General features: G+C 42.8%; 1 protein-coding gene across 3 annotated transcripts in view; it reads left to right on the plus strand.

Annotated features, from left to right (window-relative positions):
* The first annotated feature begins 6 nt into the window (after positions 1-6).
* The window catches only part of SMURF1 (SMAD specific E3 ubiquitin protein ligase 1), a 123,033-nt gene continuing 97,851 nt past the window's right edge, over positions 7-25,188 (plus strand). For all 3 annotated transcript variants that reach the window (XM_025379817.1, XM_025379818.1, XM_025379819.1), the window contains exon 1: positions 7-341. In XM_025379817.1, the coding sequence (XP_025235602.1) occupies positions 287-341 (55 nt within the window). In that variant the 5' untranslated portion in view covers positions 7-286. The remainder of the gene's footprint in view (positions 342-25,188) is intronic.

Here is a 25,188-nt window from a genome sequence, read left to right on the forward strand (position 1 = left end):
GGTGGAGGCGGCGGCGGCGGCGGCGGCGGCGGCGGCGGCGGCGGCGGCGGCTCGGGACTGGGCTCGGCTGGGAGGAGCGAGAGTCAGAGCGCCGCAGCGAGCGCCGATCTCCCGGCTCGACCATCCGCCTGCCGCCCGGACGCCTGGGCCGCGGAGTTTGTGTCCCGGCTCGGACCCCGGCGCCCAGCCCGGAGCCGTAACCTTGAGGCGGCGGCGGCGGGGCCGGGCCGGGCCGGGCCGGGGGGCGGCGGCGCTGGATCCGCGGCTGCCCGATCGTTGGCGGGAGATGTCGAACCCCGGGACACGCAGGAACGGCTCCAGCATCAAGATCCGTCTGACAGGTACGGCCGGCGGGAGGCCCACCCGCGCCCCTGCGCCCCTGCGCCCCCTCGCCCTCCCTGGAATTCCCCGCCGGGCGCCCTTGGAAGCGGCCCTCCCCCACGCCGGCTGTTGTCCCAGGACCTCGTCACCCCCTTCGGCGTGCGCCCCTTGCTTCTCCCTCCCGGCCCCGCCCCCTCGCCGTTGCCCGGCCCCGCCCCCTGGCCGCTCGCGCCCCCACGGTCTCCCGTTCCCCCGCACCTGCCCCTTCGCGTCTCCGTCCTGGGTCCGCCCCTCTCATTTCCATTCCTGGCCACGCCCCTTGTATCTCCTTCCCTGGCCCCGCCCCTTGCATCTCCTTCCAGGCCCTGTCCCCTCACCTCTCCCCGGCTCGGCCCCTTGCCTCTCGCTTCCCTTCTTCTCCCTAGCACCTGACCCCTCGCTTCTCCCTCCAGGCTCCGCCCCCTGGCGGTCCTCTCCTTTCCCCACCTTTACCTCCCCGGCACCTGACCCCGCACATCTCCCTGGCCCCGCCCCCTCGCTCCTGTCTGCTCCCGCCTCCTTACTTCTCTGGCCCCGCCCCCTCGCTTCTCCCTGGTCCCGCCCCCTCGCTTCTCCCTGGGTCCGGCTCCTTTGCTTCTCTCTGGTTCCGCCCCCTCACTTCTTTCCTAGCCTGGGCCTTCACTTCTTCCTGGTCCCGCCTCCTCACTTCTTTCCTAGCCTCGGCCCTCACTTCTTCCTGGTCCCACCCCCTCGCTTCTTCATTCCTGGCCCCGTCCCCTTGCTTCTCTCGTTTTTTTCTCTCCTCCGCCGTTTTTACGCCCTTCATGCTTCTCCTTGCTTCCCAACCTCTCCGCCCACCTGCCCCCTCGCTTTTCCCTCCTGGCCTCGCCTCTGTTCCCCTGGTCCCATCCCTCACTTCTCACCACTTTCCCATCCTCTCTCTTGCTTTCCTGTTTCCCCTCCCACCTGCTCGCTCCCTTCATCCTCCTGGACTTTCCCACCCGCTTCTCCCCCACTTCCATCCTCTCTTTTGCTATCTCCCTTTCCACTTGCCCCTTGCTTCTGCCCTCCTGCCCCCGCCCACCCGCTTCTCACCCCCTCAATCCTTTTTCGTTTCTCCCTCACCCCCTACACCGTCCTCATTTCCTTCTTCCACTAGCCCCGCCCCTCACTTTCAAGCCCCGCCCTCATTCCTGCCTAGCCCCGCCCCCTCGCTGCTGTCTGGCGGGGCCTCCACCCTTTCTTTCCTTCAGCCTGAAATTCCTCAATCCTATCTTGTAGCTGCTCCCAGTCCTGCTCTCCTCACTTCCCCCTGGTCCAGCCCTCGTCAGTCTCAGTCTGGGCCACTTCCTGTCTCTTAGGCCAGACCGCTAGCTACTTTTGACTCGGCTTCTTCAATTTTTACCTTTTCTGCATTTTGTTTCACCATCACCCTCACACTCAGCAACCCTGAGCGCCCGTGAGACGCTGATCCCTACTCCCACACTCACTGGAGGCTTTGGAAGCTGCCCACACGCAGGCTCCTTGATTCATTTCGTCTTCAGTGAAAAGCCCGTGTTTCCTGGGTGGCTCTGTAGTGCCACCTTCAAGGGTGAGCGCAACTCTCTGCCGTGGGCCTGCGACTTGGTGGCGTGGATGTGATGCCAGCCTGTCTCCCCAGTGGGCTCCAGAGGTTCTGGACCAGGCTGCATCCTCATCTTCCCTTTCTCACTCTCCCTGGTACTACTGTCTTCCCAGTTTCAATTCATCCCTAAAGCAGGACGGCCGTGTTGCAAATGTGGCTCTGCTCCGGGACTTTCCAAACTCGAATATTTCCAGCTCTGGAAAGAAACTAAAAAGTTCATTCTAATCCCCGTCAGGGATTTTCCCCTGGATTTTTCTGTTCAGTGGCTCAGTCGGGTGAGAACTCCAAAGTCCTGGTCTGGGCAGGTCCTTTCAAAGAGAGAATGAGCGTTTTGAACACTATATGGCAGATGCGCAGCCATAAAGTCATCGGTAAAATCCATGCAAACAATGGGTAATTTTTTTAAAACTAAAATTTACTTTGAGAGCCCATAGTTGTTGCATGGCCCAACTTTTGTCTGAAGAGAAGGTTTTGTTTTTTTGTATAAAGATAATGAGATAATGATTTGGACCCAGACCCAGACCCTGGTTTTGTAATGTAAGAGGTAGTTTCCTCTGGGATCTTTGCTTCTGGGGAAATAGATTTCTTCACACCAGGGCTGATAGGAAACACTTCTCACTTTGTAGATACAATGTAGATACATTTTTATTTATGCGGTAACATAAAAGTAACATTTTTGAGATTGTAATACTTGGAAAGCTTTTAACTTGGTTCTGATTTACAACTCAATCTGTAATTGACATCATATTGGTTTCAGTTATCTTGTTAAAAGCGAAAGCAACTGATTTTGTGTTTTGTTAGAAATATGATGAGTGTTTTAGAAGGAATAGGTTTTAATTGAAATGTTTATGTCCGGTATATATATATTAATTAATCCTAGTTGCCAAGCCTGGGCCTTGAAAGGGAGGACTTGGGTTGTCCTCCTCCCAAATTATTTTTGGATTCAGGAATTTAGATTATCGATGCAAGAATGCTTTAAGGAATTTTTGGATGACATTTGATAGGGAAGGACCAGGTGATGAGTGTTCTTTCTGAAACACCTTTTCCCTTTCCCTTTCCCTTTCAGTAGATGTTATGAATGGTTTGAGAGGATCTGTGAGTGTGATCATCCTTAAAATACGATTGCGGTTTAGCGGTGATGGTGTACACATGCAATGCCAGTACGTGGAACCTTAGTTTACCTCGAAAGGTTTGAACTAGAAAGTTTGTTGACAGCGGAATAGGTTTTGGCCTCATCTTTTTGGTTAAGGGAAGTTTGAACTCTCACTTCTGGAATGTTGAGTAACAATCTTTCAGAAGTTGAATACTTTTGTTACAGGTTTCAGAGTTTATTTCCATGTTTGTTATTTGAAAAAAAAAAAAAGGACTAAAAAAATGAGGGATGTTTCAACCAGTCAATGAATATACACAGAGCGAAATTCAGTGCAAAGATAGTGAAGATGGCTGGGCGCGGTGGCTCACGCCTGAAATCCCAGCACTTTGGGAGGCTGAGGCGGATCACGAGGTCAGGAGATTGAGACCATCCTGGCTAACAGGGTGAAATCCCGTTTCTACTAGAAATACAAAAAATTAGCGTGGTGTGGTGGCACACGCCTGTAATCCCAGCACTTTGGGAGGCTGAGATGAGGCGGATCATGAGGTCAGGAGATTGAGACCATCCTGGCTAACACGGATGAAACCCCATCTCTACTAGGAAGACAAAAAATTAGCTGGGCGTGGTGGCACGCGCCTGTAGTCCCAGCTCTTTGGAAGGCTGGGGCAGGAGATAGTTTGAACCCGGGAGGTGGAGCTTGCAGTGAACTGAGATTGCGCCACTGCACTCCAGCCTGGGGGACAGAGCAAGACTCTGTCTCAAAAAGAAAAAAAAAAGAAAAAAGATGCTGAAGAGACTACATTTAGAACTTTGGGGTCCACGATTCTATCTGGGGGTGAACAGGGCATTAGATTTAGAGTTAGGAGACCTGGATTCTATACAGATCTCTCATTAACTACGTGTTACGGAACAAGTTATTTATTTAACCTTTTTGGGTCTCAGTTTCTTTATATATGAAATGAGATTTCAGCTCTGTTATAATACTCTTTGATCCTCCTTCTCACAGGATATATCAATTTGGCTACCTACTTATTTCAAATCGCCGTTGGGCACTTAGGCTTACTAGTGTTCTTAATCCTGATATTCAGAAAATTGTGTTGGAGTGTAGCACATGTGTTTGATTTATGCCAAGCATTAATTTTGTGTATTGATTACATTTATGACTTTATTTCTTCATGTGAGATTGTTTTTGAAAACTGTTGGATAATATGTGGAACTGCTTTGGCAACCTGGTCTAAACAGAAGAATATTTGAACCTTTATATTTAAAATAATATCATTTTAATGAATGTTTTTGTGGTATTTTAGTAGGAAAATAGTTTTTAAATTGTTTTAGTAGGTTTGGGGGCATAATATATCCATAATCAAGTAATCTTTGTTAAAGAGCATTATCTTGTAGTCATTGGAGTTCACTGGCAAATCAAACACTTTAGAAACATTTCGATTGAAGAATCAAGCAGGTTTTGCAAAAACTTTGTTCTTATGTGGTACACAAATGAATCCCAGACGCATTGTTTAGGCCACTTTAGGTAAAATAATGGAATTCAGGGTTCTACAATGCTCTTCAAGAAGATTAAATTTTATTGTAATGTCAACCAATTAGTTGAAATACTAAGTGCCTAAACTTTTTTTGCTTTTATACATTGAAATACTCTCAGATGTCTTGGTGTTTTTATATCTTTTGGAGCATGACTACATATTGTGAAGTAAGAAAAACTCTAATTCCAAATAGAGAGGGACAAAGCGGCTTTCCTTCATAGCATGTGGAAATATGAGGTTGTTTTTAAAATTGTAGCACATGAGATACAAGGGTGACTTGTGTTTTGGCATTCAGATGGTGCAACTTTGAGTGAAATAGTTGTAGTAATAGCTGTTGATGACGTTGATTCATCAATTATACGTGTCTCAATTGATTCAAAATAGTTAAGTTTCTCAAGAAAGATTAAGAAAATTGTTCAGACTGTTGACTTTGTCAGTTTGTACCAGCTAAGAACCTCACTTATGTAAGGCAGGCCAAACTTTTGTTTCAAAAACCATATAACACAGTTGTTGTGATAAGATGGAATAAGTGGTCAGTTTTTAGCTCCCTTTGCATTTACATTTTCCTTAGGGTTTGCCTCAAGTTTAGGAAGACACAGCTTAAGGCAGTTCTTTGAGCTGAATTATTGGAAGGTGTAGGATGGGTTAGAACAAATGCTGTTGCAAAACTTGAATTGCAATTATACTTTAAGAAGAATCACGTCCTGCCAAATAGAGGTTTTTATCATTGATTTTGTGATTTGATCACATTTGCGTTGCCTTTTAAAACAACTTTCTCTTTTCAAATACATTTTTTTTCCTTTTAATCTTCTTGGCCCACCCAACTGACTTTAGACATGAAGTTTTTCATATGCTTTATTTCTATCTCCATTTTTACAGTAGTTGTGATTTATCAAACCAAGATTTTTTACTTCAAGCCCATCTGTCAGAGTTTAAACCCTCTAGTCTTAGTTTAAACGACATACAAAAGTCATTTCTGAATGTTGGGTTTTTCTTTCTCTTCCACAAATTTTCATTTTCTTGGTTCAGTCACAATGTCAGGTTCTAGTGTGGAACATTGGGTGAAAGACAGGAGGTTTTGGAGGCTGTGTTATTTATGAAATATTTCCTCATGGATTAAGAAAGAAAAAAAGACAAAAAGACAAATAATGTTTCAATATCACCTCAGTGATCCAGTTAACTAGACTGGCTGTTTTGTACAACATTGTGGGCACTGGTTAACAGTTAAAATAGCTGAATTGTGCATTTTATTGAGTGGTTCAAAAAAGCCTCAAATGGATGAAATAACTTGGTATCTTTGCCATGCTCTGATTTGCTGGGTAAGAAAGCTAACTTATAGGATGCTTATTTGGATCAATTTTTTATAATTTCAAAACCATTTTAGAGGCTAATTTTTTTAAAACAAATAAGGAATATACAATTTTTTTTTTTTTGTCACTGAACAAATTAAATTACTGGTTTGTTATTTTGTGAGTGAGTTTGTAAGTGAAAGCCTCCAACCTAAATTAGCTTCTTGTCCAGGGAACTCATTCTGACTGACTAAAGTCCCTAAGGCCTTTCTAGTTAAAGGAAAGCCATGGAGCTATGTTTAAAAAACAAAAGCACATAGCCATGTGGCTTCTTTTTAAAATGTCAGTATTACTGTTTTGTCTGCAGATGCAATTTAATTCATTTAGATATTTAAACCAAGTGGAATGTTGTTTCCACATTTCTGGACTAATGGGGGGAAAAAACCCTTATATTCTTTTAAAACAAGGCTTAAATAATGTACAATGAGCCCGTCTGGTGACGCGCCCCACTCTGTAATTCCAGCTGTGTTCACCTCCACTGCAGCTGAAAGGAATTCTAATTGGCTGAGGAATGTCGGCAACATCGTTTATCACTGAACAGGAACCTATCCTCCTGGCTGCTGGATGATGCATTTCAGATGTTTTAAGCTCCTGAGCCCAACTTGGGGCTTGCTTTCAGGAGTCTGTAAGAGCATGTCATGAAGCTGCAGATTGTAGACGGCAGCCTGTGTTCTTCTTTGTATGTTGGGCATCCGCTGAGTTTTCTAAAGGGCATGATGGTTTCTTATGGCTCCAACACTGGATTGGGGATCAGAAGGTCTGAATTTGATTTCTAATTCACACAAGTACCACAGTGAAGAAAGGGGAGGGGGTGCATAGAACTATAATCTTTTCTTGATTCAGTTTTCCTATCTTTAATGCCAGAGATCTGTCTTTTTAGATTACAAAGGGACCTGCTAGAGATGGATTAAATATTTTAATGAGTAGTTATGAATTATTTATAGAGTATCACAATGTTAATATGGTCATAGATTCCTGTTATTTCTTATTCCTAAATAACCAGGTAAATAATAAAGCTAATAATGTACTTTTATATTGAAGAAAATCTATAGAACCGATTAATAAACATGGAAAAATAATACAATGAATTGATAAATTCTCTATGTATTCAGAAAGTTCCTTAGAGAAATAGTGTTAGAAGCCAAAACCAGCATTATCTTTATTTTTATTTTATTTTATGTTTTTCCCAGGCCAGGTAATGTGCCATGGGACAGCCTCATGTTTATTTTTTGTTTTGTTTGGAGACGGGGTCTCGCTCTGTTACTCAGGCTGGGGTGCAGTGGCACGATCATGACTTACTGCAGCCTCGACTTTCTGGGTTCCAGTGATCCTCCCACCTCAGCCTCCCGAGTAGCTGAGACCACAGGTATGTGACACCATGGCCGGCTAATCATCGTAGCTTTGGTAGAGAAGGGGTTTTGCCATGTTGCCTGGCTGGTCTTGAATTCGTGACCTTAAGCAGTCTACCTGCCTCAGCCTCCCAAAGTGCTATGATTACAGGCATGAGCCACTGCACCTAGCCCGCATCATCTTTAAATGATGAAATTGTGGAAGCATTCCCATTAAAATCAGGAACAATGCAGGGATGTACACTGTCAAAATAGTTACTATTAATAACTAGAGAAAGACATCAGAAAGCGGGAGACAAAATTGCTGTTATTTACAGATGTTATGATATATCTTTAAAAGCCCAAAAGATCAGCTGAAAAACAATTATAAACAATAAAAAAACTTTAGCTGGATGGAAAATTTCTCCATGGCAAAAATAGGATAAAATCAACATGCAAAGACAAACTATAAAAACAATCTATAATGGATATGAAAATGAAAGTGTGGTTTTCCTAATACATAAAGAGCCTTCAAAATCAATTAGGAAAAGGCCAGTACCTAATAGGCAAAGGATATGGGCAATTCACATAAAAGAAAATAGAAATGGATTTGAAACGTGAAAAGACAACCCTGGCCGGGCGCGGTGGCTCAAGCCTGTAATCCCAGCACTTTGGGAGGCCGAGACGGGCGGATCACGAGGTCAGGAGATCGAGACCACCCTGGCTAACTCGGTGAAACCCCGTCTCTACGAAAAAATACAAAAAACTAGCCAGGCGAGGTGGCGGGCGCCTGTAGTCCCAGCTACTCTGGAGGCTGAAGCAGGAGAATGGCGTAAACCCGGGAGGCAGAGCTTGCAGTGAGCTGAGATCGTGCTACTGCACTCCAGCCTGGGCGACAGAGCAAGACTCCGTCTCAAAAAAAAAAAAAAAAAAAAAAAAAAGAAAAAAGAAAAGAAAAGGCTACCCTATTTTCTCTCTTCTTCTTTCCTTTTCTTTTCTTTTTTAGAGATGGGGTCTTGCTCTGTAGCCCAGGCTAGACTAGAGGACACTGGCATGATCATAGTTCACCGCAGCCTGGAACTCCTGGGCTCAAGCAAACATCATTTCCTGGGTAGCTGGGACTACAAGTATATGCCACTGTGCCCTGTTCTCTCTAATGCCCATTTTCTTTCTTTAAGAAATTATTTTTCATTGATAATCAGTCCTATTCATACTAAACAAACTACAAATTAAAAGTAAGAATGAAACAATTTTTCATCTAGAAGAATGGCAGACCAAACAGTTTGAAATTTTTCTGTGTGAGACAAGGGTGTGGAAAAACAGGTCTTTTACCCTGGTGGTTGAGAATATAAATTGATAGAGTAGGTACCAAGGGCAGTTTGGTACTATCTATCAGATCATAAATGTTTATGCTCTTTGATCTAGCAAGTCTACATGTCGGACTTTTATGGGTGTATTCACACATTTATGTCAAGTCTGGTATGCAAAATCATTGCAGCATTGATTGAAATTACAAAAGACTGAAATCAACGTGAATGTGTATCAGCAGCGACTAGTTAAGTAAATGGTTGTGTATCCCCAATGATGCGTAGCTGTTTAAAATAGTAAGATAGCATTTTATATTCTGATATGGAACATTCTCCAAGATACATTATTGAGTGGGGTGGGGGGGAAGCATGATTCAAAACAGAGACTAGTGTGAGTGCTATTTGAATAATAAAACAAGAAATAAAAATAAAGGGGGAAATTTATAGATAGGTCTGTATAGAATATGACTGGAAGATGTTGACTGTTGATTTCCTCTGAAGAGATTCTCCTGTTCTCCTCTTCAGATGAAAGAGAGAGAGAGGAGAGAGGGAGAGAGGAGAGAAAAGAGAGAAGAGAGGGCAACTTTTCATTATATGCCTTTTGTAATATTTAATCTCCTCCCTTCTCTCACCCCCTTGAGCGTATATTGCTTTTCAACAATTAAAAAGATTAAAAAGCTCTTAAATAGATAAGAATTTCTTAGTGCAACTAGTAAGTACACTAACTGCCAATAGGAATCGTTTTGAAATGTAGACATTCTGAAAAATCAAAATGATGGTACCGAATGTATTTTAAAAGGCTAAAATATTATAGCATTTCAAAGTATGTACTCACGTTTATAAGGACTTCCTCACTAGGAAGACTCCTGGGTTCTGCAGAATGAAATTCTTGGCTACTTGTCTTATAGCTCTGAACAGACTTATTTTCCCAGAGACTATGTTTATTATATGATAGCAAGATGCCTGACCCCCCCCCCAAAAAAAAGCTTGTTCTATCATATTAAAATAAGGCAAAATGATTACTTTCAGATTAAGAAATTTGGAGTCCTTAGATCTTGTTTATACAGTGAGTTCTTTAAAAAACTGAGGTTTGGTTCTGAATAATAGTGGTTTACATAATTTATTTAGAATGTCATTTACGGTTATCACTGACCTATTTTTATAAAATAATCTCATCCCTAAAGTAGGAGTAAAATGCTCATTTGCATAAGCCATTAATAATAATTTAGTATTTTTCCAAGTATTTATAGTCAATATGTTTGCCATGAACTTTTTTAAGGGATTGTTTTTAATTTTAGAAGTGCTTTAAAAAGCAATATTGGCATCTGGCTCTGGAGAAGTAGAAAACATGGTAACCTCAATGTCATATATTGACTTTTTTCCCCTCTTAGGTCTTTGGGGTAAAAAATCCAAAGTTTACTCAATTTTATTTCTACATATATTACCTACAAATTATAGAGGTGAGACCTGCTTGCTGCCTGTTCATACCTGTCAGTGATACTAATGCCTCAAATCTGTACAGTGTTTCATAGTTTCCAAAGGGTTCTCACATGGTTCCTCACTTGAGCCTGGTGAGGAAATACCTATAAACATGGGTTTAAGTTTTAGTCCCTTGTAAAACTCTGGTATAATATCAAAACCAGGAAATTGCTCACAGATTCTAAGGACTGGGGAAAAGAGAAAAATAAACAAATTGCTCAGGAGTAGAATTTGCAAAAAAAGCAACAAAACCAAAAAACTCTGGAAATAAGGCACATTAAGCCTTACAGAGCGAGACCATGTCTCAAAAAAAAAAAAAAAAAAAAAAAAAAGTGGTTGAGAAGCATTTTTCCTGATCTAGATCAAGAAATAGAATATCGCGGGTGCTTGGAACAGCCCCACAATCCTGAAAATACCTCCTTCTCACTTTCTACCTCCCTGAAACCCCCCAAAGATAACCACAGTCCTGACTTGTAACAGCCTGTTTTTGAACTCTGTATTAACGGAATCACACTGCATGCAACTGGTTTCTTTTGTTCAATGTTATTTTTGTGAGATTTATCCATATCGTTATGTGTGATTGTACATCAGTCATTCTCTTTGCTGTTCAGTATCCCATTATGGGCGTATACCAAAATTTATCCCTTTATCTTTTGATGGGCAGAGTCCTTTCTAGTTTTGGCTTTTAAGACTAGTGCCGTTTGGCATTTTCATGTATGTGTCTTTTGGTGAGTATTTGCATACACTTCTGTTGGGTGTGTACTCAGGAGTAGAATAACTGGACTGTGGAATAGGCATATGATCAACTGTAGTGAAACTTGCCAAATGCTTTTCCAAAGTGGTTGTACCAATTTACATTTTCCACCAGTAGCATAAGAGAGTTCCAGGTGCTCCTTTGCCAACCTGGGTGTTTTCTTTTTCATTTTAATCCTTTCCTTGAGTGTGGATTGGTGTCACACATTGTGGTTCTACTTCCTACTTTCTCCAATCTATACCTTAAATGGCAGCCTTAGAAATCTTTTTTTTTTTCTTTTATAATTTTGAAGTAATGATAGATTCACAGGAGATGGGAGAGAAATGTACCGGGAGGTCCTGTGTACCCTTCACTCAGCCTCCCCCAATTTTAGTGTTTTGTATAACTATGGTATAATATCAAAACCAGGAACCTGTCCACGGGTTCTAAGGATTGGGAAGAAGTGAGGGCAAAATAATACAAGCAAAAAGCCCCGGGAAACTAACTGTTTACATTGGTGCAATCCAGAGCTTAGTCAGATTTCACTAGCTCTGTGTGCCCTGTGTGTGGGTGTGGTTTTGTGTGCGCTGTGTGTGTGTGTGTGTAACAGTCTATGCAGTTTGATCCCATGTACAAATTCATGTCACCACCATTGCAATCAAGATGCCCAGCTGCACCATCACCCCAGGCTCCTTGGAGCTATCCCTTTCTAGCTGCATCCACCCCTCCCCAGTCCCTGGGACCCTGGCAACTACTAAACTGTCATCCCCACATCTTTTAAGAGCATAAATCAGATCGTGTCATTTCCTTCCTTAAAGCCCTCCAGCAGCTCCCTGTTCAGAATAAAATCAAACTCCCTCTCTGATCCTGCCATCTTCCTCTCTGGCCGCCTCTGTGCCAGGTTCTGCCTTATTCTCCACGCCAGTCCTTAAAGGTGAGTTTAATCCTGCTTAAGGGCTTTTGTGTGAACTATTCCTGTGTGTGTGTGTGTGTGTCCGTGTGTCTGTGTGATGTTATAATACTCTTCCTCTCGACTTCTCAATGGCTTCTTCCTGTCATTCAGGCCTTCAGCCTAAATAAATATCATCAGCTCAGGGAGACCCTTCCTGACCATCCCATCATAGTCGCTCCCTCACTCACCATCAGGCAGCCTATTCTGCTGTCTTCACAGCACTCACCACTTCATGGTATTTTTGTTTGGTTGTTCGGCCATCATCCATCTACCAAGGTCCAATCAATTTTTATTTTCTGTCTCTGCTTTTGGTAGTCAGGTTCCGTGAAGCTAGGGTCCTTGCTGTGTGTTTACTTCTATATCCCCTTAAACACTGCTTGGCACCTGCTGGTGCTCACAAATACCTGGTGAATGAGGGAATTAATGCCCTCCTTGTTTATTGGATCTCCTGGTCGCCTCTGAGTTGGGCATCGGAGGACACCTCTCTCGGAGGCAGCATTGCGTTCATAGCCACTTCTTGTTATATGAGCACGGATTAGAGATCAAGCAATTACAGGTTGTTGTCAGCCAGGCTTGGGGTTTCTTTGACTATGTGATACCCTAAAAGCCAAGTCTACTGTATCTTGGGCTTCTGGGCTATTCCAGGGGCTTGACCCAAAGCCTGAAATTTTAATTCGGGAATTTGGCGCATCTTCGTAGCATTTGGTTTCCTGGTCTTCTCCTTAGCCTGTCCCTCAGGGCTGTTGGGGATAACTGTTTGGGCTGGAGAGACCTCATTCATTTGCCCCTTGCCCAAGCTTTGCGGTTGCATCTTGAATAATGTATCCCATTTTCAGGCTGTGAATACTGGACCTGACTGCTTGGGAGAGACCTGGGGACGGCTTCTTTTTCTCACCCTACCTCACAGCCTTATCTCCTGCTAAGTCGTCTCTCTCTCTCTCTCTCTTTCTTTCCGGCATTTTGTAGCAGAAAGGGCCTCTTTTCCTCCCTCTTCACTGCATTTTCTTTGAGACAGGATCTTATTCTGTCACCCAGGCTGGAGTACAATGGCACAGTCGTAGCCCACTGCAGCCTCAGACTCCTGGGCTCAAGGCATCCCCCACCTCAGCATGAGCCACCATGCCCAGCTAATTGTTAAACTTTCTGTAGAGACGTGGTCTCACTATATTGCCTAGTCTTGTACAGAACTCCTGGCTTCAAGTGATCCTTTCATCTCGGTCTCCCAAAGTATAGGATTGCAGGCAAGAACCACCCACCTACCCATTTCCTTGATTCTTTCCTACCAGGTCCCTTAGTGTTCCTTGTAGTCTCGGTGGCTGCATCAGATCACAGTCTGATTGTTTCTTTCCCTGATAATAAAGATAGTTAAATTCTCAGGTCGGGTGAGGAGGGTGTTCATTGGTTTTCACCCTGCCTCCTTTCTTCAACTAATTTCCACATTTTTAGTTCTGTCTTTTATTTACAATATCGCACTTTCTAATGTTGCTGTTGTTTAAAAGCAGGATACCTTCAGATGTAAGTAGCAGAAAACCTAGGTTAAATTGGCTCAGTAGAGAGAATTTTAGTGAATTCACTGAAAAGCACAAGTCATTCCTGTGGCAAAGCAAGGACCTGGTTTCTCTCGGTATCTCAGTGTTGTGACCTTAGCACCATTCATGACCAGGTCTTCCCCTTGTGCTCAAAAGGTGGCTGCCAGCAGCTCCATGGCTGTTTGCTTGCAGCTTTAAATCCACCAAAAAAGTTAAAAGTCTGCTTCTTCAACAGCTCAGTCCTGGGATAGAAGGCCTGGAGTCGAATCCTCTTGTCTCATTGACCTAATTTGGGTCAAGTGTTCATTGCTGAACCAACCACTGTGGCTGGGATGATGGGATGTGCTAGTTGGACAATCAGGTTCCATCTTTGAATCTAATCGGGGATTAGTCCCACTCACAAAACAGACTTGGGTTATTTGGAGGAACAGGAATGTAGATGCCAGGTGGGCAATCAATAAATAACTAGATGATACTGATTGTTTTCTTTTAAAATTTATGTTAGCTTCATTATGCTGAGTCAAAGGAAGGTACAGCTACCATTTAATGCACTTCTGAAAAAGAGGTATACCTTCTCTGTGGTAGTATGAAGCAAAAGATGTATTTTGGTAAAAGTGCCAAGAATTTTTGACCAAGGGTTAGGAGTGGTACCTTTATATGTGAACTTAGCCTCGTAAATTTTGTTGTCAGTTTGTATTGCAGAATGTTACTGGATTGTTGTATAATGTTATTTTATTTGGGACTTTTTTTTTTTTTTTTCTTTTTAGAGACAGAGTTTCACTCTTGTCGTTCAGGCTGGACAAGATTGCAAGATTGCAATGGTGCAATCTCAGCTCACTGCAACCTCCGCCTCCCGGGTTCAAGCGATTCTCATGCCTCAGCCTCCCGAGTAGCTGGAACCACAGGCATGTGCCACCACGCCCGGCTAATGTTTTGTAATTTTAGTAGAGATGGGGTTTTACCATGTTGGCCAGTCTGGTCTTGAACTCTTGACCTCATGTGATTGGCCCGCCTTGGCCTCCCAAAGTGCTGGGATTACAGGTGTGAGCCACTATGCCCAGCCTATTTGGGAGTATTTTTAAACAAAATTTGGGTACAGATTATAGGAATACATTCTTAAATTGTTTCTCTAGTTGGCCAGGCGCAGTGGCTCAAGCCTGTAATCCCCGCACTTTGGGAGGCCGAGACTGGTGGATCACGAGGTCAGGAGATCGAGACCATCCTGGCTAATATGGTGAAACCCCGTCTCTACTAAAAAATACAAAAAACTAGCCGGGCGAGGTGGTGGGCGCCTGTAGTCCCAGCTACTCGGGAGGCTGAGGCAGGAGAATGGCATAAACCCGGGAGTCAGAGCTTGCAGTGAGCTGAGATCCGGCCACTGCACTCCAGCCTGGGCGACAGAGTGAGACTCCGTCTCAAAAAAAAAAAAAAAAATTGTTTCTCTAGAGATAACAGGGCAGTTTTAAGAAAGAAAAATACATGCTAATTATCTGTAAATTGAATTCAGGATGTGTAGAAAGAAAAATAATTTAGTTTTTATGCAATAATATAATGTTTATAGGATAAGTGATTACCAGCCCTACCCTATAATAAATTCTTTGAATTAATGTCTGTTCTTTATATCTGTAGCTCTGTATTTTCACTTCTATACTCTTAAAAAAAAAAAAAAAGTACTTGTAAGATGCTTTGCTGAAGTTCGAACCTGTATTCCAGGAATGGTTGAATCCTACAGACCCCTAAGCTCTTCTGTCTGTGGAATCAGTGAAGTGGAATGATTAAGGGCTGGCCTGAAGCCAGCCTGTGCCTTTACACAAATAACTTCATTTCTTAGTTTCCTTAGCTATAAAAGTGGGGGAAGGCTCGGAGTAGTGGCTCACACCTGTAATCTCAACATTTGGGGAGGTTGAGGTGGAAGGATGACTTGAGGCCAGAAGTTTGAGACCAGCTGGGGCAACACAGCAAGACCCCATCTCGACAAAAATAAAAAAAAAATTAGCTGGGCATGGTGGTGCACATCTGTAGTCCAAGCTACTTGGGAGGCTGAGGTGGGAGAATTGTTTGGGCTCAAGAGGCTAAGGCTGCAATGAGCTGTGATTGTGCCACTGCACTCTACTCTAGCCTGGGTGACAGTGAGACTGTCTTAAAATCCACATGCACTGTCTGGTACGTAATGTGTTCAGTATGTGTTAGCTAATAGTAACATGGTCTTATTTCAATGAGTCTAAGATGACCACTTGCAAGTCATGCCATTGTTTTATGTACTGCTTAAAAAGAAACACAGGTAATTAGATTGCAAAATGTGATTCATTGGAGGATTTCAAAAAATATGAAAAAATGTGTCTTGAAATCAATGATATATGGTTTTAGGGCTGCCTCTGACTTGGAAGTCCTGGGAATTGTTTGCATACCCATAAATATACACCATCTGTCTTGGTTTAAACATAATAGAGTATGATCTAAAGTTTCTTTTCATTTTTGTTTTTGTTCTAAACTCAACATGGAATTTGGCCTCATGTGTTGCAACACTGGAAATTTAATAATCACTAATTTATTCTGTAGGCTTAAATAATGGATTATATAACACCCAAGATTGGCTTGGCAACTTCAGTTATTTACTTTTCTTTAGCGATTTAGAAAAAATATGAGACATGTTTTTGGAAATCATTCCTATTGCTTGAATAAACCTGTTTGGGAGGTAAAGGCAGGCTAAATGGTAGTGCCTGTAACCTCTTAGAGTAGCAGGAACTATTGGCAGAAAGCCTGCTTAGGTAAACACCTTTGATACACCCAGCACATTCAGTTTAGAAAGTACAATACTGATATTTGAAAGCAATGCGTGGTAGTTGATTTTCCACTAAAATTTAAATGTGGACAGTGTATTATGGAGCTTGAATGATAGTCACAGGCTATTTAAGGACCAACTTGCAGAGTAAAAAGTTGCTATGTAATGCGCTTAGCATAAATTTAGAAGTAAAACCCGCAAGGATAGCACATAGCCTTATGAGACTGCCATTTCCCTTAGGAGCCTGGTATTTAGAATATTATGAATGGGATAGTTTATTATAAGCCTGTTTTTTTTTTAAAGGCTTGCTTTTTGATATTAATATTGAAATGAATTATGGAAGCGTTTTTGGAGCCTTGACCTGTTTACTGACTGCATTATTCATGGCTTAATCTTATCAGCCAAATGTCAGCAGGATTCTACTTTTAAGACAACCACATGAGAAGAACAGATGTGCCACTGGGTCATCTTGTCATAAGCCGCAGAGGCTATCTCCTGGCACATCTGGCATGTGATGTATTTAAGTATTATTTGAGGGTGTTGAGGTATAATTTTGTAAAAGACTGTACCCTGGTACATGCCATATCTTAATGCATTCTGAAACAGCAATATTATTATCGTTTTTGGAAACCCCAGAGGGTTTATTTACTGTATCTTGCATAGGGTTCAGCTGAACGGTACAAAAAGTACATTTTTATTTTAGAAAAGCAGTTTTTGTTTAGAAAATGGAACCTGAATTGAAATAAAAGTAAAATTATTCTCAAAAGGAGACAGTTTCTCGATTTGAGTACATTTCGTATCGCCTGTGTAGTAGTGTTGTTTATATTTAGAATAGACGCAAGCCAGTCCACGATCTCTCAGCAAGACTTTACAAAAGGATATGATTTTGTCACAGTTTCTCCAGGTGTTTCACTTCAAGCAGTATGAGTCAAGGATTTGGTGTTTCACATACTAGAATAAATTGGATTTTATTCAGGAAAAAAACCCAACTTGTTAATTTGAAGTGCATATCTCAAAGCCTAAAAATTATTTTAGTTAGTATTTTTAAGTAGATAATACATACATATGGTATACAAGGGTTATCGTGAAAAACAAGCCTCCTTTCCGCTCTGTCCCTTGTTAACCAGCTTGCTCCAGAGAAAGAGCTGTTCTTTTTTTTTATTTTTATTTTTTTTACAGATGGGGTCTTGCTATGTTGACCAGGCTGGTTTTGAACTCCTGGCCTCAAGTGATCCTCCCATCTCGGCCTCCCAGAGTGCTAGGATTACAGGTGTGAGCCACCACGCCCGGCCGAGCTTTTCTTACCATGGTATTCTTGTGTTCTTCCAGAGATTTTTTAAAATGCCTTGTCCTTTTCTCCCTCCCTCCCTCTTTTTCTTTTAACACAGGTGGGAGCATTGTGTGTGCATTGTTGTATACTTGCTTTTTGCACATACAGATCAGGGATTTCTCCATATCTTTACCTCCTGATCTGCCTCCGTGGCAGGAACATTCACTATGCAATGACTATCCCTGTGCTCGTCAACATTCCCGCGTGACCTTGCAGTTAGGTGGGACCATGTAACTACTTCTGGTTAGCGAACTGTGAGAAGTGAGTGTCCCACTTCCGGGCTGAAGCACTAGGAACCTCCAGCTCTGTGGCAGAAGCTGTGTGTCATGTGGTGGAGCCTCTATCAGCCTAGATCCCTGAGTGATTACCTGAAGCCGAAGCCGGCCCTTCCTCCTTGGCCCCTTCTCAGACTCAGCCTATGCTGAATAGGTAGTTGAGCAAGAAATAAACTTCTGTTACGTTAATTTGTTTCTACATCACACAGCTCCTCCTGATATAGCTGATTTCTTTTTAATAGCTGTGAAATTCATAACACTTTGAATGAACCCAGTTCAGATTATCAAATAGCTTAAGAACAAAAGAGCATCTAATTAAAGAATAATAACTTTAAATATACAAATACCAGATCAAATGCATCTTATTCCAATGTGTTACCGCACAGATATCTGTATACATAATTTCTAATTAAACTTTTTAATTTTTTTAAAATTTTATTTTTTTGAGATGGTGTCTCGCTCTGTTGCCCAGGCTGGAGTGCAGTGGTGCAATCTCAGCTCACTGCAACCTCCATCTCCCAGGTTCAAGCAGTTCTCCTGCCTCAGCCTCCAAGTAGCTGGGACTACAGGCGCAAGCCACCACGCCGGCCAATCTTTACACTTTTAGTAGAGATGGGGTTTCACCATGTTGGCCAGGCCGGTCTTGAACTCCTGACCTCGTGATCCGCCCGCCTCGGCCTCCCAAAGTGCTGGGATTACAGGCATAAGCCACCACACCCGGCCAAGCCTATAATTAAATACAAAAAAACAAACAAAAAGGAACATATGCTTATTGAAAAGTATAAAGTAGAAATAAGTACTTTATTATTTGAAATGGGCTTGATTCTTTAATATTAAGGCTTACAATTTTTGCATTAGAATTTGATATTAATTTTCTAGTCATTCTAAAGGAAGGTAAATACCAAAGCCATACATGCTCTCTGTTCTCATTGAATACTACAGTCAAGAGAGAGGAGTATTAAAAAAGACTGTCTCTATGAGAAACTTAACAGCCATAGGGAAATGAGACATTCACTAGAAACAGTTAAGTAACAATACAAAACGCCCCCAAGTCTAGCTGCTGGGGAGGCCAAATGTGAACTGGCTGTAGAAAGATCTGGGTGGGCTGAGAGACCATGTGGTAATAGCATAAGCAAAGACAAAGTGGACATGAGTCTGACTGCTTTGAAGGTCATACTGACAGAAAAGGTGCCAGGCAGGTAGAGGGAAGAGAGGACACGTGGCTTCTGTAGAAGTCATGAGATGTCGGGGAGATTGGATCAGGAAATGAGATGATCAATTGTAATTTTATAGGCCTGCTGGGTAGAAAGTAGGGACTTTTCCTTTCATGCCCTGAGGACAGCATGGAAACCAGGGATGGAGTAGCGTGGTAAGGAAGGGCCAGGTGCTGGAGGCAAGTGGCCTGGGTTCCAGTCCTGGCTTTGCCACCTTCTAGCTATGGAAAGTGCCAGGAGGGTGCATGGGGTAAGTGTATAGGTAATGTGAGCTGTGATGGTGACTGCCGTTGTGCTACTTGGGAAGGAACCTGGTGACACAGAGCAACACCTAATAAGGGAATAAATTAGGCCCCATTCACAAAGTGTGTTACTGTGTTTACACAAATGCTGGATGATATAGTCTTTCTCGGGTGTTTCACAAGCACTCCTTTATTGGGCACAGAGTTTAGACTAAGTGCTTTACAAAGATTCTTTAAAAACAAAAAACAAGAACATTTATTTGCTGGGCACAGTGGCTCATGCCTGTAATCCCAGCACTTCAGGAGGCCAAGGTGGGAGGATGGCTTGAACCCAGGAGCTCAAGACCAGCTGGGGCAACAAGTGAGAACCTCCCATCTTTAAAAAAACAAAAACAAAAAATTAGCCAGGCATGGTGGTGCATGCTTGTAGTCCTAGCTACTTGGGAGGCTGAGGCAGGAGGATCTCTTGAGCCCAGGAGTTTGAGGCTGCAGTGAGCCATGATGGTGCTACTGAACTCCAGCCTGGACAATAGAGTAAGACCCTGTCTCGAATGAATGAGTGAACGAATGAATGAAAATTTTTATTGAATAACTACTTTGCTCTAGGTGTCTGGCAAGTAGAGTAGTGGACATAATAAACAGGGTAGAGACCAGAGGAAGTAAATACTGTTTATCCATTCTGTACGTTGTTACTAAGTTAATGTCAGGTTTCTATTTGGCCCTTGAAAAACCACTCCAAGTAGATAAGAAGTATCTGTAAGTAAGTTAAATTTTTGTATGATGACGGATGTCTTGATAAAGAGCAGTGGCATTCAGAGGGAAGTTTAGTTGGCCCTGCCCTGGATGTCCTTGCTTTAGTATCTTGCTGCTTTATTGTAACATGCTTTCTTAAAACCTTCTTAGAAGTACTAATTGGATCCCAACTGTGGCTCCTCCAGTCAATGGTAAGTTAGTATTTGTGTAGTGACTTTTTTTTCCTTTTTGACACTGAGCCTACTTCCATTTACAATCAGATACTGCTTAAAATCTTTTTGTGGGCAAAGTAGGTCAAACCTAAAGTGCACAGAAGGGAACTGCTCAGGTAGAGAGGCAGGTTCCGTAGAAGCTCCTGTCCCGTTTTCCCTTCACTTGGTTCTGCCCTTGGATCACTTTTGCTAGAGCTGTACAACCTTCATGCCCAAAGCTTGGAGTCTCTCCAAAAGTATTCTAGAGTGAGATTCTGCCAAGTGCTAGCATTAAAGCTTGAGTGTTGGGACTTTGGAGTGCCCCTTCTGCCCTTTGGCCTTTTTAAATGGAATCTGGGCGAAGCTGGTAAGCTATACCTTACTATTCTAAGGTGATCACCACTTGGAGTATGGGTTTAAGAGTGCTGCTAACCTGGATTTCCAGTTCAGCTCTGCTGCTTGCTAGGGGGGTGACTTTGGACAATAATAATAAAGCTATTTGTCAATTATTGAAGCTTTTTACCATTTGCCAGGCAGCAATGATGCCAAGCACTTTTTATGGGTTATATTTCCTCCTCTTGATAAACTCACAAGATAGGTCCTATTCTTGTCCCTATTTTTGAGACGGTGAAATTGCAATGGAGTCAGCCAACCCAGTTCCACCACATACCAGTAGCCCTGGCCAAATCGTGTGCTTCATCTTTAAGCCTCAGACAAGACCTACCCCATCAGGTTGTTGCAAGGAACAAGTGAAGTAACCTGGTACCAGCTGTTGCCCAGCACATGTTAGGGGCTGGCTTGCCTAAGGCTTCACTGAGAGTATTTTGCAAGTGGACTAAAGTTGAACTGCTTTGGGAAGATATTTGGCTTCTTTGTAAGCTGGGTAAAGATCGTTTCTAAATCTAGTTCTTTTCCTTTTTGTCTCCAGATTAAACTTTTACTATCATTCAGTAAGGAGCTCTCATGTTTAGCCAACGTTCCCAGAAAGTGATCAGTTCAAGGGCTGTGGCATGGAGGGGAAATGATGCAAGCTTTATTATGATACAGATGAGTAACCATATAAAATGGAAAAGAATATTTGTTCTCCCCACATTCCCATCCTCTCTTTCAATCTAATATTTATCTATCTATCTATTACGAATTATTTGAGGCAGGGTCTCTGTCTGTCGCCCAGGCTAGAGTGCAGTGGTGCAGTCATAGCTCACTGCAGCCTCAACCTCCTGGGCTCATGCAGATCTTCCCACCTTGACCTCCTGAGTAGCTGGGACTACAGGTGTGCACTACTATGCCTGGCTAATTTTTTAATTTTTTGTAGAGACAGGATCTCACAGCGTTGCCCAGGCTTGTCTCGAACTCCTGGTCTCTAGTGATCCTGAGCCTCCTAAAGTGCTGGAATTACAGGGGTAAGCCACCATGCCCTGGCCATAATATTTATTTTTTTATTGCCATTTATAACTTGGCTTACACCGCTACTGGCTATTTACTAAAAATCAGAGCAAACTTTGCCTTATTATTATGTATTGCATATATATTTTTGAAAGGTCACTCTGTGATTGCAGTTTCACTAAAAAAAAAAATAAAAGTTTTGGTGACTTCCAGAAGTTTGGGAATTCTTGGTTTACGCTAGCCCTGTGCTATGTTTCTATTTGGCTCTGTCCTCAGACCTTGCCACCATTCTCTCTCGGTGAAAGAACTTGGCTTCACATTCTGTTCAGTTTCATGAACCTGCCTGTCACTTTGAGGCAGCATTTGGGATTCTGCTTCATTAGCCTTTGAACTCATGAACCCAGTTGAGAGGATTTGCTGCTATAGACAATTGTTGGATCTTCAAGATACTTTGAACAGTTCCCAAGTACAACACCAGTGGTTGTCCAAAAGACATAGAGTAGTGATATGAAATTATGATTATGTAAAAAAAAAAAAAAAAAGCAAAAAGCAAAAAGCCCTGTGGTATGGTTGACGTCAGTGCTATGGAGTGAGCCTCTTAGTAGTGCAGTCAAGGACACTGATGCTTTTTTTTTTTTTTTGAGATGGACTCTCACTCTATCACCCAGGCTGGAGTGCAGTGGTGCCATCTCAGCTCACTGCAACGTCTGCCTCCCAGGTTCAAGCAATTCTCCGGCCTCAGCCTCCCAAGTAGCTGGGATTATAGGTGCCCGCCACCACGCCTGGCTAATTTTGTATTTTTTAGTAGAGATGGGGTTTCACCATGTTGGCCTGGCTGGTCTTGAACTCCTGACCTCAGGTGATCCACCCGCATCAGCCTCCCAAAGTGCTGGGATTACAGGTGTGAGTCACTGTGCCTGGCCTTTTTGTTTTGTTTTGTTTTGTTTGTTTTGAGACAGAGTTTCACTCTATTGCCCAGGTTGGAGTGCGGTGGCCCAGTCTAGGCTCACTGCAACCTCTGCCTCCCGGGTTCAAGTGATTCTCCTGCCTCAGCCTCCCAAATAACTGGGATCACAGGCATGAGTCACCACGCCTAGTTAATTTTGTATTTTTAGTAGACATGGACTTTCACCATGTTGCCCAGGCTGGTCTTGAACTCTTGACTTCAGATGATCCACCCGCTTCAGCCTCCCAAAGTGCTGGGATTACAGGCATGAGCCACTTGCCCGGCCTAACTTGCCTGTTTTTCAAAATGCTAAAAACAGGTTCTTCTAGTCTTTTCCTTGTGTCCAGCATCGTTTGTTGCTGACAATATCAAGCAGCTACCAAGATGGCGCAATGAAGATGATGCGCAGTGGAGACTCTGTTCCCCTCGCCACTCCCTGGTTCCTGCAGAGAGTCCTGTTGGGAGCTCGTTGGAACAATAGTTTTCCCCTGAAGTTTGAGGAGCTTGGCTTGGGTGTGGTGCGTCCCTGCACCATGTGTACAGTTTCCAGACTGCTATGATTTTATCTCTCAGCAATGCGCCAGGAGGTTTTAGTGAAAATTTAAAAACCGCCAAATCGCCTATCAAACTGAGTTTGAAAAGAGACCTCTTGGGAAAGGACAAGCTAAGTATTCTAAGTGGTCTACGATCCGAAGCATTTCCTGGGCTGAGTGTTTATCAAAGCTGAGCTTTACTTCCAAACTAAGCTTGAGAAGGATCTGGGAGTGTTTCCCAGCTGACTGGGGGCGGGGAGAAGAGGAGGATGCGAGTCTTAAAGAACAGAGAAAATATCACTCTCTTATCTTTTACACAGTTATCTGCTGAAATCTGTCTACAGATATGGCTTGCAAACTAGGTGTTGTTTTGGAGGAGAGAGAGGATAGGTCTGCTAAGTGTTAATTTAGAAATTATATATATTTTAATTTTATTTTGGGAATGGAACACTGGGTAAGATTAGCTTTTAAGTGGATCAGATTTACTCTTCAAGGTTAGAAAAATGCCTAGAAAATAGCATTATTTCCCTATTAATTGTCATTAATCTCAACTCACATCAGTTTTTTTTTTTTTTTTGCTTTGACTCTTATCTCAGAATTCAAGGTCTAAATTGACATATTTGGGAAGAGCAGGGTGTTGGGGAAACAGAACTGGTAAGTAGATGGTTTTCCCCTCCCATCTGACTCAGTGTTAGAGAACGCTGTTTGAGACAGTGTTGATTTCAATATCTTGATGCCCGATTTTATCATTACAGACATCCTGGTATACAGAATAGCTTATTTGCTCTCTTAATAGAAATCTTGTAAAGAAAATCCATCGTATTTTACTGTCTCTTTCCCTAAAAGTTTTTGTATCCCACCCCTTTATCAAGAATTAAGATGTTGGGGATGCCAGAAAAAACAACAGCAACAACAAATCTCTTTGGGCTAAACAGTGCCAGCTTCACTTCCCTCAATGATGACACATTTATCTGTATTTTAAAGTTGGTTTTTTTTTTTTTCCCTTTCCCACTACACTGCTCTGCATGTGGGTTCCCTAGCTGAGAAGCTGCCATTGATGGTGAAAGACTTTAATCTAAATTTAGATTCTCTTCAGAGGTTTCGTAGAATACTTCCTTAAATTAAGCCACAGACTGCAAAAGCTGCTGCTGAGTAGGGCTTCCAGGTTTGTTATTTTTTTTTTTTTTCAGCTCTAGAAATAAAGAAGACAGGGCAGGAAGGACTGGCTCTCACTCTCGGCTTCTTTGGGAGATTCTGCCATTGTAGACAGAAGCAGTAGCAGCTTCTGTCATGAATTTGAAACTCAGGAGAGAGGATTTGGTGGTAATCTGATGTAAGGGGAAAACAATCACGACTCTGAGGGAGTGTGGGTGAAACAAGTTGCTTTGGTTGGGTTGTGTTGTAGGTTGTAGGTGGTAATAGACAATGATAGGACATCTTTTTGTCTGATGCCTGTAAGTGTACCTAGAGACTTTTAAGCCATAGTTCATTCTTGCATTACTATAAAGAAATACCTGAGACTGAATAATTTACAAAGAAAAGAGGTTTGATTGGCTCATGGTCCTGCAGACTGTACACGAAGCATGATGTTGTCATCTGCTCAGCTTCTGGGGAGGCCTCAGGAAGCTTCCAATCATGGCAGAAGACAAAGAGAGAGCAGGCATCACATGGTGAGGGAAGGGGTGAGGTGCCAGGTTCCTTAAACAACCAGATCTCATGTGAACTACCAGAGCAAGAACTCATTCATTACCTTGGCACCAACCCATTCATGAGGGATCCACCCCCATGACCCAATATCTCCCGGTAGGCCCCACCTCCAGCACTGGAAGTCACATTTCAATATGAGATTTGGAGAGGACACATGTCCAAACCATATCACCATGAATTAAACCAATACATTGAATTTTTAGGGACAGTTGGAAGATCTTCAGAGTCAAGATAGAAGAGTTGAAAATGGGATGTTGGACTAGAACCATGAGTATTTTATACAATCTGTCTTTCTCCTTGAATCATAGAAACGGTGTTTGAAGGCTCCTTTCAATATAGAGAACTCCCTTACCTGTAGTGCCCAGAGGCCCCCGACTGGAGAGATCTGAAGTGGGAGGAGGAAGGTGCCCAGGTTTTGCTGTCCCTGGAGAGCCATGGGTCCTGAGGATTGCTTGCTGGGCAGGCTTATCATTGGGCAGGCTGTTGTCACATACACAGCCTTCCAGCTTCTATTATGACGCATTGCACTGTTTACATACTCTTGTGTTTGGGCAATGCCTAATTGTATTTTTTAAA

The sequence above is a fragment of the Theropithecus gelada genome, chromosome 3 (assembly GCF_003255815.1).
Source record: "Theropithecus gelada isolate Dixy chromosome 3, Tgel_1.0, whole genome shotgun sequence".
NCBI lineage: Eukaryota > Metazoa > Chordata > Mammalia > Primates > Cercopithecidae > Theropithecus > Theropithecus gelada.